This window comes from Triticum aestivum, chromosome 4A, assembly GCF_018294505.1.
Source record: "Triticum aestivum cultivar Chinese Spring chromosome 4A, IWGSC CS RefSeq v2.1, whole genome shotgun sequence".
NCBI lineage: Eukaryota > Viridiplantae > Streptophyta > Magnoliopsida > Poales > Poaceae > Triticum > Triticum aestivum.
Genome location: NC_057803.1, coordinates 595,585,253 through 595,597,551, shown reverse-complemented (window position 1 = coordinate 595,597,551; position 12,299 = coordinate 595,585,253). Strand labels below are relative to the sequence as shown.

General features: G+C 43.8%; 1 protein-coding gene across 1 annotated transcript; it reads left to right on the top strand.

The window, feature by feature from the left end:
* The first annotated feature begins 409 nt into the window (after nt 1–409).
* LOC123087346 (pre-rRNA-processing protein TSR2) lies at nt 410–3,952 on the top strand. The gene is made up of 4 exons (XM_044509339.1): nt 410–793; nt 1,455–1,546; nt 2,631–2,744; nt 3,455–3,952. Exons 1-4 carry the CDS (start codon nt 598–600, stop codon nt 3,629–3,631), a joined length of 579 nt encoding a protein of 192 aa, XP_044365274.1. The 5' UTR covers nt 410–597; the 3' UTR covers nt 3,632–3,952.
* The last annotated feature ends 8,347 nt before the right edge of the window (nt 3,953–12,299 follow it).

Sequence of the window (12,299 nt, the reverse complement as noted above, 5' to 3'; positions counted from 1 at the left end):
TTTGTGCCCTTTTTTTGAAAAAAAATCAATAAACATATTTAAAAAATTCAAAAATAATTCAGCAGAAAATTGTACTTATTCACTATGAATCCATAAAATTTCATGTTGACAAAATGTAATTTGTAAGCTGTAAAAAAAATAACAAATTTCTGGCCCAATAACAAAAAGAGAAGCCCATTTGAAAATACATACATGTGAAAGTAGAATGATATGAAATTTTGCAGATAAAAAATATACACATTTCTGTGTGTGTACCCAAAAATCATCTTGTTTTTTTTGAGGTGAAAATAAATCATCTTGTTTTGTGTTGCAGAAAAATGTTTTCTGGAAAGTGCCCATCTGCTAATTTTCGCTTAGTGAGGCCCAGCCCAAGAACAATCCCGGCCTATAACTCCGACCAAACCCTAATCTCGCCCCCCTACCAGGTTTCCAGTCTCTCGCCTCCACCAGCCGTGGCACCCGAGCTCCAACGCCTCCGCGCCGCCGGGAAACGCACCAGGAAGGGACGCCGGAGGAGGATCCTTCCCTCGTCGTCCTCCGCATCTCGCTCCCGTCCAACGCGAGCACCCCTAGCCGTCTTCGTAGAACTTCCGCAGCATGTCGGCGTCAACCAGCGGCGGCGGGGGGCTCTCGCCGCAGGCGGCCGCGGCGCTCCAGGAGGGCATCGGGCTTGTGTTCGGGCGGTGGACGGCGCTGCAGATGGCGGTGGAGAACGGGTGGGGCGGCCGCGACTCCCGCGCCAAGGCCGACCGGCTCGCCGCCGACGTCCTCTCCTTCTTCACCAACTCCAAAGGTGCCCGCTCACCCGTCCCCTCCAGCACCCTCCTTTGATTGCGTCTTAGGTCCTCGAATTGCTCCAATCTCCCAGAGAGGATTTATTAGAGCCACGCCTAGGTCGCCGTCGCCATCGCCGTCGAGGTACAAGTCCATTTTTTTTCTCGATGAGAGGATTTGCGTTCCTGGGCTCTGTGACAGCTTCGGTTCAGAGCTTTCACCGGCTTTCAGAACCTGACATGTCCATACTATGATCGGTGAAACCATTTTCTTTGGGTTTGATATATTGGAGCTTGGTTTAACCAAGAGGGGAATTGTCCAAAGCGTGACCTTTTGTAATGATGCGCATTTCAGCTTTGAGCCTCTGTACTCTGTGTTCACCAGTTAATTATACAGTTCTCAGTTACATATCCATGCAGAGCATTCTATTTATTCGTACGCTTATGTTTAGTTGAGATTAACAGTGGATTCCAGTTACTAAAAATCCCAACATCTCTTGCACCCACTGTTCATTTTAGGAAGTTACGGCGTACTCTATTTTTTTTCATCGACTGGTATACAATTGTTCCAAAATGTGATTTTGGCATGGCTGACTTGTTTCTACTATGTTTGATTTTATCCTCGTCGCTCATTTTTCATGTCTGGGCAGGCATGTAATATTCTTTAGGTTTATTTTCCAGGTCCATATTATTATGATGACTTGGAGGAGATGATGTTTGACAGCATATCCGAATCCTTCAACGCTGACTTTGAGGATGGAAGTGTTGGGGAGGTAATTATTTGTTGTTTCCTTCATGTTTAGCACCAGCCATAGGTCTCTTACAATTTCTTACTTCAAAAGTAGGCTGGGACTTGATTTGGTACTAATGGAGTAAATTTGGACTGACAGCACCCGGCCCTTGGTAACCATGGGGGAAGTTTAGGACAGTGAGTTGGCCTACGTGGCGTCCCTCTTGTGATACCAGTGAGCCGCGGTTGTGGCCCACACAGCCACACTGCTGTTAGCTTGAAACAGTAGAGAGGCCATTTGAAGTGAATCAAGATGGTAAAACCTTCCAATTCACACTACAAATGCAAGAAAATAAAAAACGCAAACAAAATATAATAGACATGGCTGCTGTTTACTGAATCAACTCTTGGTAGCTCCTACTCCAATTTCTCTTCTCTCTTTCTGTTCAGTGTACGTGTGTATCAAGAAATAGTTATATTATCGCACTTGTTCAAATCAAGATCTAGAGGCAAGCGGCACAACTGGGAAGAGATAACTGATACACCACATCCGGCAAGCTTTTCCGACAGTTTACAATATACCTTGGTGACCTTTTGAGAGAATGGAGACAAGGTCATTGCTCTAGCCGGGGGGGGGGGGGGATTAAAGCAGCAACGGAGTAGCAAATGTGAACTGAAGGCCACTGGCTGCAGAAATGGCTGTGGAACTCCAATGGCAGACATCAGGAGGATGGTGGTGAGGACTCGGATTTTAAGAATCTTTGAGACTATCCTCTATGCGAATGTAGAGAAGTAATGAATATCTGAGGCAGCACATGTTGTGGGTGAAAGGGGTTGACCTGCTTGGATCAAAGGACCTTTAGTTGCCTGGCCCAATTCACCTATTGTACTTGAGGGTTGCTACTGTTGCCCTTCGTTTGCTATTTTACAGGACTGTTAAGCGCGGTGATGGACCAACCCTCCCCATCGCCAAGCTTATTTAGTTATGTAGCAGAAAATCTGGAACTTCTTAACCATAATTAAGTCGGAATGTACTGCTTCTTTCGGTTTACGTAAAGGCTGTATTTGCTTTGCTTGTACATGGCACCATGTGTGTTTATTAATTCAACGCTCTTTGTGGTAAACAGGTTGCTGAACAGGTATTGATTATGCATGAAGAATGCCTGCAAAACAACTATTCGTCGATTGAGAAGCTAAGGAACACACGTGCTCAAGGAAATGCTGTTTCCCAAAGTAGAATGGTAAGTGCTCTTTTTTCTTGCTATGTAATTTCTGCCGCCTTGCTTCTCACATTTGAGCTCGCTAATGCTGCAACTTGATTCAACAATGTTCTGTCAAAGTTCACTTCCAAATTCCTATTGATAAATTGACTTGGTACTTCATTACTACGTGGCGTTCTTGACATTATTGTATTTTGCTTCATTGGGGAATAATTGGAGAATGCTAGATTCAGTGATTTTTTGCTTTACCATGGGGATCTTAATGTTGTCTTCTACTTAGAATTGGGAATCAGTGCTATTTCGAGATATATTTATATTTTGGGAACCATTTATATACACTTGTTGCCTGAAGTCATCCTTTCATCACCACTGATTTCGTGGAGATTCCTGAACTGCTGACAGTATCGGCATTGCTCAAGCTAACCTATTGGGTTTACTGGTTGCTTCGACTCAGTTTTGTGTATTTATCCCCTCATTGTGGTCCTGTTTGTTCCATATACATATCAGATAAATGTGTGAATAGCTGGAAATAATGTTACACGCCAACTTAAGACAAAATGCTGAATATTTGGTGAGATAATAGTCAGCAGAAAAAACCACAACTTGATTTTGTATTTCTTATTAATATTCGTCTCTTCATATTCTCCTTGTTGAACAACTTCTAATTTGTTTCGGTATACTTCAAATTTCGAGGGCAGCCTTCAGCTAATTGATTTTCTTCTCATGAACAGATGGTAACTGATGAAGGCGATGATAGCTCGGATGATAGCTCGGACGATGACGACGGCGATGAACCAGCCAGGGCAGATGATATGTTGGTGGATGAGCCAAAGCCTTCCAAGCCTGCCCCTGATGCTGATGGGTGGACTGTTGTGCCACCGAAGCGCGGCGGCCGGGGCAAGAATTAAGCACAGAAGCAAACCTTGGCAACAAACTGCCATCTGAGAGGCCGTTTTGGTCTGAAGGCTTTGAAGTGTGATTAGCAAAACCTTGGCAACCACTTCCTGCCACTTGTGCCATTTAGGTGTTGGAGGTTTTGAAGTGTTGCACTCCACCTGTATTACTTGGATTTTCTCAGGAATGTTGGTTGTGTAGCATGTTTTCCTTGCTTGCTCTCTTGGTGTTCGACCTGGCAACAAAAGATCTGGATTGTAAACTGGTCTAAAATATCCTTATGCACATTTTGAACTGATGCTTATCTATGTTGTCGTAATGCCCATTTGAATTCAGCTACTATTTCATGTTTCGCTCAAACCAGATCATGTGTAGGTTTTGTTTATCTAAAAACTAAACATGTCAAGTATCTAAATTGCCTATGTTATTGTTCAGCCTGATGCATCCTGTTTATGTGTAATTCTGTGACTATAGTTAGCATGTACTCACTCTGTAACAAAATGTAAGATCTAAGATCTAAGAAATTACATGGTAACTCTCACGACTAAGAAATGCAATAAAATCCCTTGGAGATCTCCATGGTATCAATCTTTTGCAATATCAAATACCACTAAAACTACTGAAGAGATTGCAAGTGGACCCGGAGCCTTCAAATCTGCCCCAATTGCTCGGACAAGCCGTCTGGCTAGCGGCCGGACGCAAAAACGCCACCCAACCAGGCTTCCCACAACCGACCCAAACGTCCGGACTGACCGACAACCCCCATATCCAGCCCATATCTCGACGGACACGGGGACTCCTGGATGGTGACAACCTCTTCATCACGGACGTCACGGTAGCAAACGACCACTTCCCCAACGACAACTTCTTCCCCGACGTTGACAATCTCTTCAACAACATGGGCAACAACATCAATGTCAATGCTACAACCACTGCTCAGTACATGTTCGTGTCTTTTCTGTTCGAGATCATGCTAGAGTTTCTTGGTCTAGTTTTTTTTCTAGATATATTATGTTCTAGATCACATCTTCAGATGCTAGTTACCTACTCTCCACTCATTTGCATGACTAGTCTTGCCTTTGTTATTGTGTCATGTTCTATTTACTGTTTTTTCATTTAAATCTTTCAATAAATTGCTCATATTTCCAACAACACGGACCCCGACCCCAGGCCGCTAGCCAGACACAGTCCCAGCGTTTTTTTACAAGGGAAAAAGGGAGAATGGCGTTTTGGATCTCGGCCTCCATGGAGTCCGAATTCATTCAAAATTCGAAAATTTCTGCATCAAAAAAATCTGAATTTTTTTGTACAAGTAAACAATTATGTGAGGCGTGTGTGTGTAAAATTTCAGGATGAAATACGCTGAAATGAGATCTGTACAAAAAAGACAAATTCATGGTCTGAGAGGATGAAGAGTATCATGGGTTAAAAAGTTCCAGATTTGTTATTTTTACACAACCCTTATTTCAACGTATTTCGTCCTGAAAATTTACACACTTGTGCATTATGCCTTCATCTATCTCTATATTTCGTTTCAGATTTTTTTGAAATGTAAAAATATGAATTTGCATGAATTTTGAATTTTACATTTGAAGGCCTCCATGAAGCTCGACCTCCAAAAGCAATTTCCGGGAAAAAAAGAGCATTCTTCGGAAATTCACTTTGGCACATGGGAGCATATACTCCTGCCATTGAAAAATATATTTCAAACTGTTAAATAATTCCAAACACAAATTTAACGCGCACATCTCAACATTGTATGTACGCACGCCAAATTTTTCATAAAACCCCGACATTTTATACGCCTTGTGTAAAACAGACAAAAAAGTCTCATGAAAAGCCTTTTATAACACTAAATTTTGTCTTTTTTGCACGTTACACAAAAGTTGTCGGTTTTCAACGAAACGAGTTTATATGCACGTAGAATGTCGAGATGTACGCGAGAACCATTTTGTCAAAAAAATTGTGGCATTTCAAAATATATTTAAAACACATTTTAAAATCCAGAAGCATATGCTTTCATGTGCTAAAACGCCACTCTCGGCATTCTTTGGGTAGAGGTCAAGTAACAGAGACATGATCCATCCAACATCATGATGCGCGGCCTGTTAAATCACCAGCAGTGAGAGAGATGGACGGGTCTCGACTCGATGTATGTTATGGCCGGCGGATCAACGGTGCAGGTTACTACCTCCTTCCAGCGTCCTTCCTGACTTGATTCGTTGCTTCGCCGCGCCTTTTATAGCTCGATCATTTATGGGATTGACCTTTTTTCTCTCTAACGATTGTTATAGTTGAGTTGGGTTTAATCATGTTCCACCAGATGTTTTTTTGAATTGTTAGGTACTTAGTGTACGTGGTTCTACTATCATTACATGTTTGGGCCTTGATGTCATCCGGCGGTGATCGTGTGAGCTTTTGGATTTTTATTTCATGTTGAAACAGTGGAATTGCTACTATAACACTCATATGGACCGGCTCATGAACTTTTTCGCTCGCTTCATTGCTGGCTCGGAAAAAAACAGGGTATCATTTTTTTATTTGAAGAACTTCATTATAAAAAATAATGGTATGTATTTAATTTTGTTGTGAATTTTTTAAATAGTGTTAAAAATATTCATGATTTTTTAAACATGGATTTGAAAATGTCCATGAATTTGAAAATTTTCAAAGATTTAAAATGTTCACAAACTTTAGAAATGTTCATGAATTCAAAAATAATGTTTGTGAATTCTAGAAAATGTTCATTTCGTAGATGGTCACTACTTTTATTAAATATTCATGAATTAAAATTTGAACCGATGATCGAACTGCACTCGTGTTGGAGACATGGACGCCCCCGCCGAGGGCTCTGCAGGATCTTGCCAGAGACAGGGACACCTCGGTTGGCCGGGACGTCACCGAGGGAGGAGAGGTAGGGGTTCACAGGTTCGGGTGCAGTGCGAGCTCGTTGGCGTCGGAAATGATGAGTGGTTGTGGTAGAGGGATGACCAGAGACGCCAGTGACCCAACAATTGTGGTGTTAGGGGGGGGGGGTAGAGGGATGGTCGGAGAAGACGATGACACACCAGTTATCTTGACACAACATTTGTGTCTTGATTTTCATGTAAAAACATATCTTATCTAAAATTTGTAAGTTCATTTTTTTGCTATGAAAACTCTGATCTATTATAAAACTTCACCAAAAGTGCAAAACATCTTAAATATAGTAAAAATGACATCAGAGTCTCTAGACCATCCAATGACCACTATCACCGTCAAAAGTAGGGTTGTCCTTGTCAATGACAGCCGGGAAGTCTTCGTGCACGCGTCCTTAAGGACCAGCGCCCCAGAGCCACAGTTGTCGTCGTTGAAAACTTGAATTGATCGGAAGAACTAGACATTAAATACCGTCGTCACATACGCACGACGAGAAACCCTGACCTTACCACCCCAAGGGGCTGGCTGGAATCTACGCCGGAGCTCTCATCAGGCCTAAAGGATGAACTTGAGGAAGATTGAATACCGAAAGACTGGCTCGAAGAAGAAGTGCCATCATCTGTTGGAGTGCCGCCCCTGCGAGGACTAAAACCCTAACCTATCTGCTAGCCGGAGCCAAGGCACCAGGATTCCCCTCACCGGCATCGGTCACCGGAGCAACATGCAGAGGAAAGACGGATCCACATGCTCAACGGCGGAGATCGAGAAAAGAAAGGCTTTGCCCCTGTCACCCTGCGACAGGGGAAAGAAAGACGTGGTTCCACTTGTAACTTCATACTCCTCCGTCCCATAATGTAAAACGTTTTTTATCTTGCCGAAAAGCGTCTTACATTATGAGATGAAGGGAGTATATAGATACTTCTACCAGGGAGATGGTATTAAATTGTATACCACTATATGATGCGGGAATGATATATACCATACCACCACAGCATTCCAGAGCGCCCGAGACCGCCCGGCCTTGAACCCACCAGACAGCGTGTGAAGCATCCATGATTGGTTCTCTCCGGGCGCCAACCGAAAGATGATGCCCTAATCCTGTTGTCAAGCAGTGCAAAGCGTGTAGCCCATCAATGCCCATGTCTCCTACACAGCGGCCACACCTAGGAGCCAAAATTTCATGAACTAGTGAGCCTAGTAACACACTAGCCTTCCTTTTCCAGTTTCCATAATAATCCGGATGGATGCCCCCAGCGTGATGATTGGCCCCCATAATTCGGTCAGCACCGTGGGGTTCATGTAAGCTTGGCCACTTATCAGGACCGGCCGGTGAAAACATGTTTGTCTTGGAGGCCTTTTCGCTTTGGACAAGAGGCTTCTTTCACCTTATTTAGTAGGAGTAGTAAGTGAAAAGTGGAAAAAGAAGCGGCTGTGAGAAATGTGAGGTGAGGAGCTAGCTTGTTGGGAAGGAACAGAAGTTTGTATAAAATAAAAGCATCCAATCCCAAGTTCCTAACAGTGGCCAATCCCCAAAGAGGCAGTACTTGCTAATACTAGCTCGGCTTGGGTTGATGAAAGTGGTTCTAGGGTTGATGAAAAGCTCGTGTAATTCTATTCTACCAGCAGCCTTCGTTGCCCATCTCTATCTTATAACAAGGCGAGCTGTCCTTGTTACTAATCAGTGGAGTAGTGGTACTATGAAGCTTTGACAATCGGCGTCCGGCTCGTGTACGCTGCACAGTGCGGTGCGCGTTGGAGAAGATCGTGTGGATCGGCCGGAGCTACGGAGGAAGGAGACAAGGCGAGGGAGAGGCCGTCGTGTGGCCGCGCCGCGCCCCACTGTTGTCGCTCGCGCACAGGCTGCGGCGGTTTTGACCAACTGCTCCCGCTCAGCTTCATGCACCTGCATGCTCCAGCCCCCGACCGACAGACACGGCGACGTGTGGGGCTCCGGCGTCTGCCGCAGATACGATTTGCTCTTCTTCACCCCTCTCGTCGCGTCCTTTCTTTCTACTGCCATACCCTGCACTGTTGTCTTGTCCCCAACTTGCTCCCCTTCTTGTTCTTTCTTGGAGGTAAAAGCACCAAAAGTCTAGACCTTTGTCCGAGATGAGATGGTTTTTAGTTATAAAACTTGCAAAAGTGAACTATGTAGTCCTAGAACTTGCACACAATATGCAAATTTAGTCCCGAGGAAAAAAAATACCAGTCCTAGAACTTTGTCCAAAATGAGATGGTTTTTAGTCCTAAAACTTGCAAAGGTGAACTATGTAGTCCTAGAACTTGTTGTTTTAACCTTCAACAAGGACCGGCCGTAGTCAAACTCGATTCAACTAATCTTGGAGAAACACACAACCGCCAGCCACATATATGCGAAGCACGTCGGTAGAACCAGTCTCATGAACGCGGTAATGTAATGTCGGTCCCGACCGCTTCATCCAACAATACCGCCAAATCAAAGTAAGACGTTGGTGGTAAGCAGTATGACTATTATCGCCCACAACACTTTATGTTCTACTCGTGCATATAACATCTACGCATAGACCTGGCTCGGATGCCACTGTTGGGGAACACAGCATTTCAAAAAAATTCCTACGATCACGCAAGATCTATCTAGGAGATGCATAGCAATGAGAGGGGATAGTGTGTCTACGTGCCCTCGTAGACCGAAAACGGAAGCGTTTAGTAGCGCGGTTAATGTAGTCGAATGTTTTCACGATCCAACCGATCCTAGCACCGAACGTACGGTGATACGTCTCCAACGTATCTATAATTTTTGATTGTTCCATGCTATTATATTATCTTTTTTGGATGTTTAATGGGCTTTACTATGCACTTTTATATTATTTTTGGAACTAACCTATTAACCGAAGGCCCACTGCAAATTACTGTTTTCTTGCCTATTTCAGTGCTTCGCAGAAAAGAAAATATCAAATGAAATCCAAACGGAACGAACCTTCGCGCGGATCTTTTTTGAAACAAATGCAATCCAGGAGACTTGGAGTGGACATCAAGGAAGCAGCGAGGAAGCCACAAGGCAGGAGGGCGCGCCCCCACCCTCGTGGGCCCCACGCAGCTCCACCGACCTACTTCTTTCACCTTTATATACTCTTATACCCTGAAACCATCGGGAAGAGCCATGAAACACCTTTTCCACCGCCGCAACCTTCTGTACCCGTGAGATCCCATCTTGGGGCCTTTTCCGGCGCTCCGCCGGAGGGGTATTCGATCACGGAGGGCTTATACATCAACACCATAGCCTCTCCGATGATGTGTGAGTAGTTTATCACAGACCTTCAGGTCCATAATTATTAGCTAGATGACTTCTTCTCTCTCTCTTTGGTTCTCAATACAAAGTTCTCCTCGATCTTCTTGGAGATCTATTCGATGTAATTCTTTTTACGGTGTGTTTGTCGAGATCCGATGAATTATGGATTTATGATTAAGATTATCTATAAACAATATTTAATTCTTCTCTGAATTCTTATATGCATGATTTAATATCTTTGCAAGTCTCTTCGAATTATCAGTTTGGTTTGGCCTACTAGATTGATCTTTCTTGCAATGGGAGAAGTGCTTAGTTTTGGGTTCAATCTTGCGGTGTCCTTTCCCAGTGAGAGCAGGGGCAGCAATGCACGTATTGTATTGTTGCTATGGAATGTAAAAAGATGGGGTTTATATCATATTGCTTGAGTTTATCCCTCTACATCATGTCATCTTACCTAATGCGTTACTCTGTTCTTATGAACTTAATACTCTAGATGCATGCTGGATAGCGGTCGATGTATGGAGTAATAGTAGTAGATGCAGAATTGTTTCGGTCTACTTGTCACGGACGTGATGCCTATGTTTATGATCATGCCTAGATATTCTCATAATTATGCACTTTTCTATCAATTGCTCGACAGTAATTTGTTCACCCACCGTAATATTTTCTATCTTGAGAGAAGCCACTAGTTAACCTATGGCCCCCGGGTCTATTTTACATCATATTAGTCTCCCGTCAACTAGCTATCTCTGTCGTCGTTTACTTTGCAATCTTTACTTTCCAATCTATACAACAAAAATACCAAAAATATTTATCTTATTATCTTTATCAGATCTCACTTTTACAAGTGGCCGTGAAGGGATTGACGACCCCTTTATCGCGTTGGTTGCAAGGTTCTTGATTGTTTGTGCAGGTACTAGGCGACTTGCGTGTAGTCTCCTACTGGATTGATACCTTGGTTCTAAAAAACCGAAGGAAATATTTACGCTACTTTGTTACATCACCCTTTCCTCTTCAAGGGAAAACAAACGCATGCTCAAGAGGTAGCATACGACACCTCCGTGTTCAGCACGCGTTCAACACGATGACATCCCTCGAGCTCTTGATCCAGTTGACGACGAGGGAGAGTTCCGTCAGCACGACGGCGTGTTGACGGTGATGATGAAGTTACTGGCGCAGGGCTTTGCCTAAGCACTATGACGATATGATCGAGGTGTGTAACTGTGGAGGGGGGCACCTGAAGGAAATATGCCCTAGAGGCAATAATAAAGTTATTATTTATTTCCTTATATCATGATAAATGTTTATTATTCATGCTAGAATTGTATTAACCAGAAACATAATACTTGTGTGAATGCATAGACAAACAGAGTGCCACTAGTATGCCTCTACTTGACTAGCTCGTTGATCAAAGATGGTTATGTTTCCTAGCCATAGACATGAGTTGTCATTTGATTAACGGGATCACATCATTAGGAGAATGATGTGATTGACTTGACCCATTCCGTTAGCTTAGCACACGATCGTTTAGTATGTTGCTATTGCTTTCTTCATGACTTATACATGTTCCTATGACTATGAGATTATGCAACTCCCGTTTACCGGAGGAACACTTTGTGTGCTACCAAACATCACTACGTAACTGGGTGATTATAAAGGTGCTCTACAGGTGTCTCCGAAGGTACTTGTTGGGTTGGCGTATTTCGAGATTAGAATTTGTCACTCCGATTGTCGAAGAGGTATCTCTGGACCCTCTCGGTAATGCACATCACATAAGCCTTGCAAGCATTGCAACTAATGAGTTAGTTGCGGAATGATGTATTACGGAACGAGTAAAGAGACTTACCGATAACGATATTGAACTAGGTATTGAGATACCGACGATCGAATCTCGGGCAAGTAACATACCGATGACAAAGGGAATAACATATGTTGTTATGCAGTTTGACCGATAAAGATCTACGTAGAATATGTGGGAGCCAATATGAGCATCCAGGTTCCGCTATTGGTTATTGACCGGAGGCGTGTTTCGGTCATGTCTACATAGTTCTCAAACCCGTAGGGTCCGCACGCTTAAAGTTTCGATGACGGTTATATTATGAGTTTATGAGTTTTGATGTACCGAAGGTTGTTCGGAGTCCCGGATGTGATCACGGGCATGACGAGGAGTCTCAAAATGGTCGAGACATGAAGATTGATATATTGAAAGCCTATATTTGGATATCTTAAATGTTCCGGGTAAAATCGGGATTTTACCGGAGTATCGAGGGGTTACCGGAACCCCCCGGGGGCTTAATGGGCCATAGTGGGCCTTAGTGGAGAAGAGGAGAGGCGGCTAGGGCAGGGCCGCGCGCCCCTCCCCCTTAATGGGCCATAGGACAAGGAGAGGGGGGCGGTGCCCCCCCTTTCCTTCCTCTCCCCCTCCTCTTTCCCCCTTCTCCTAATCCAACAAGGAAGGGAGGGAGTCCTACTCCCGGTGGGAGTAGGACTCCTCC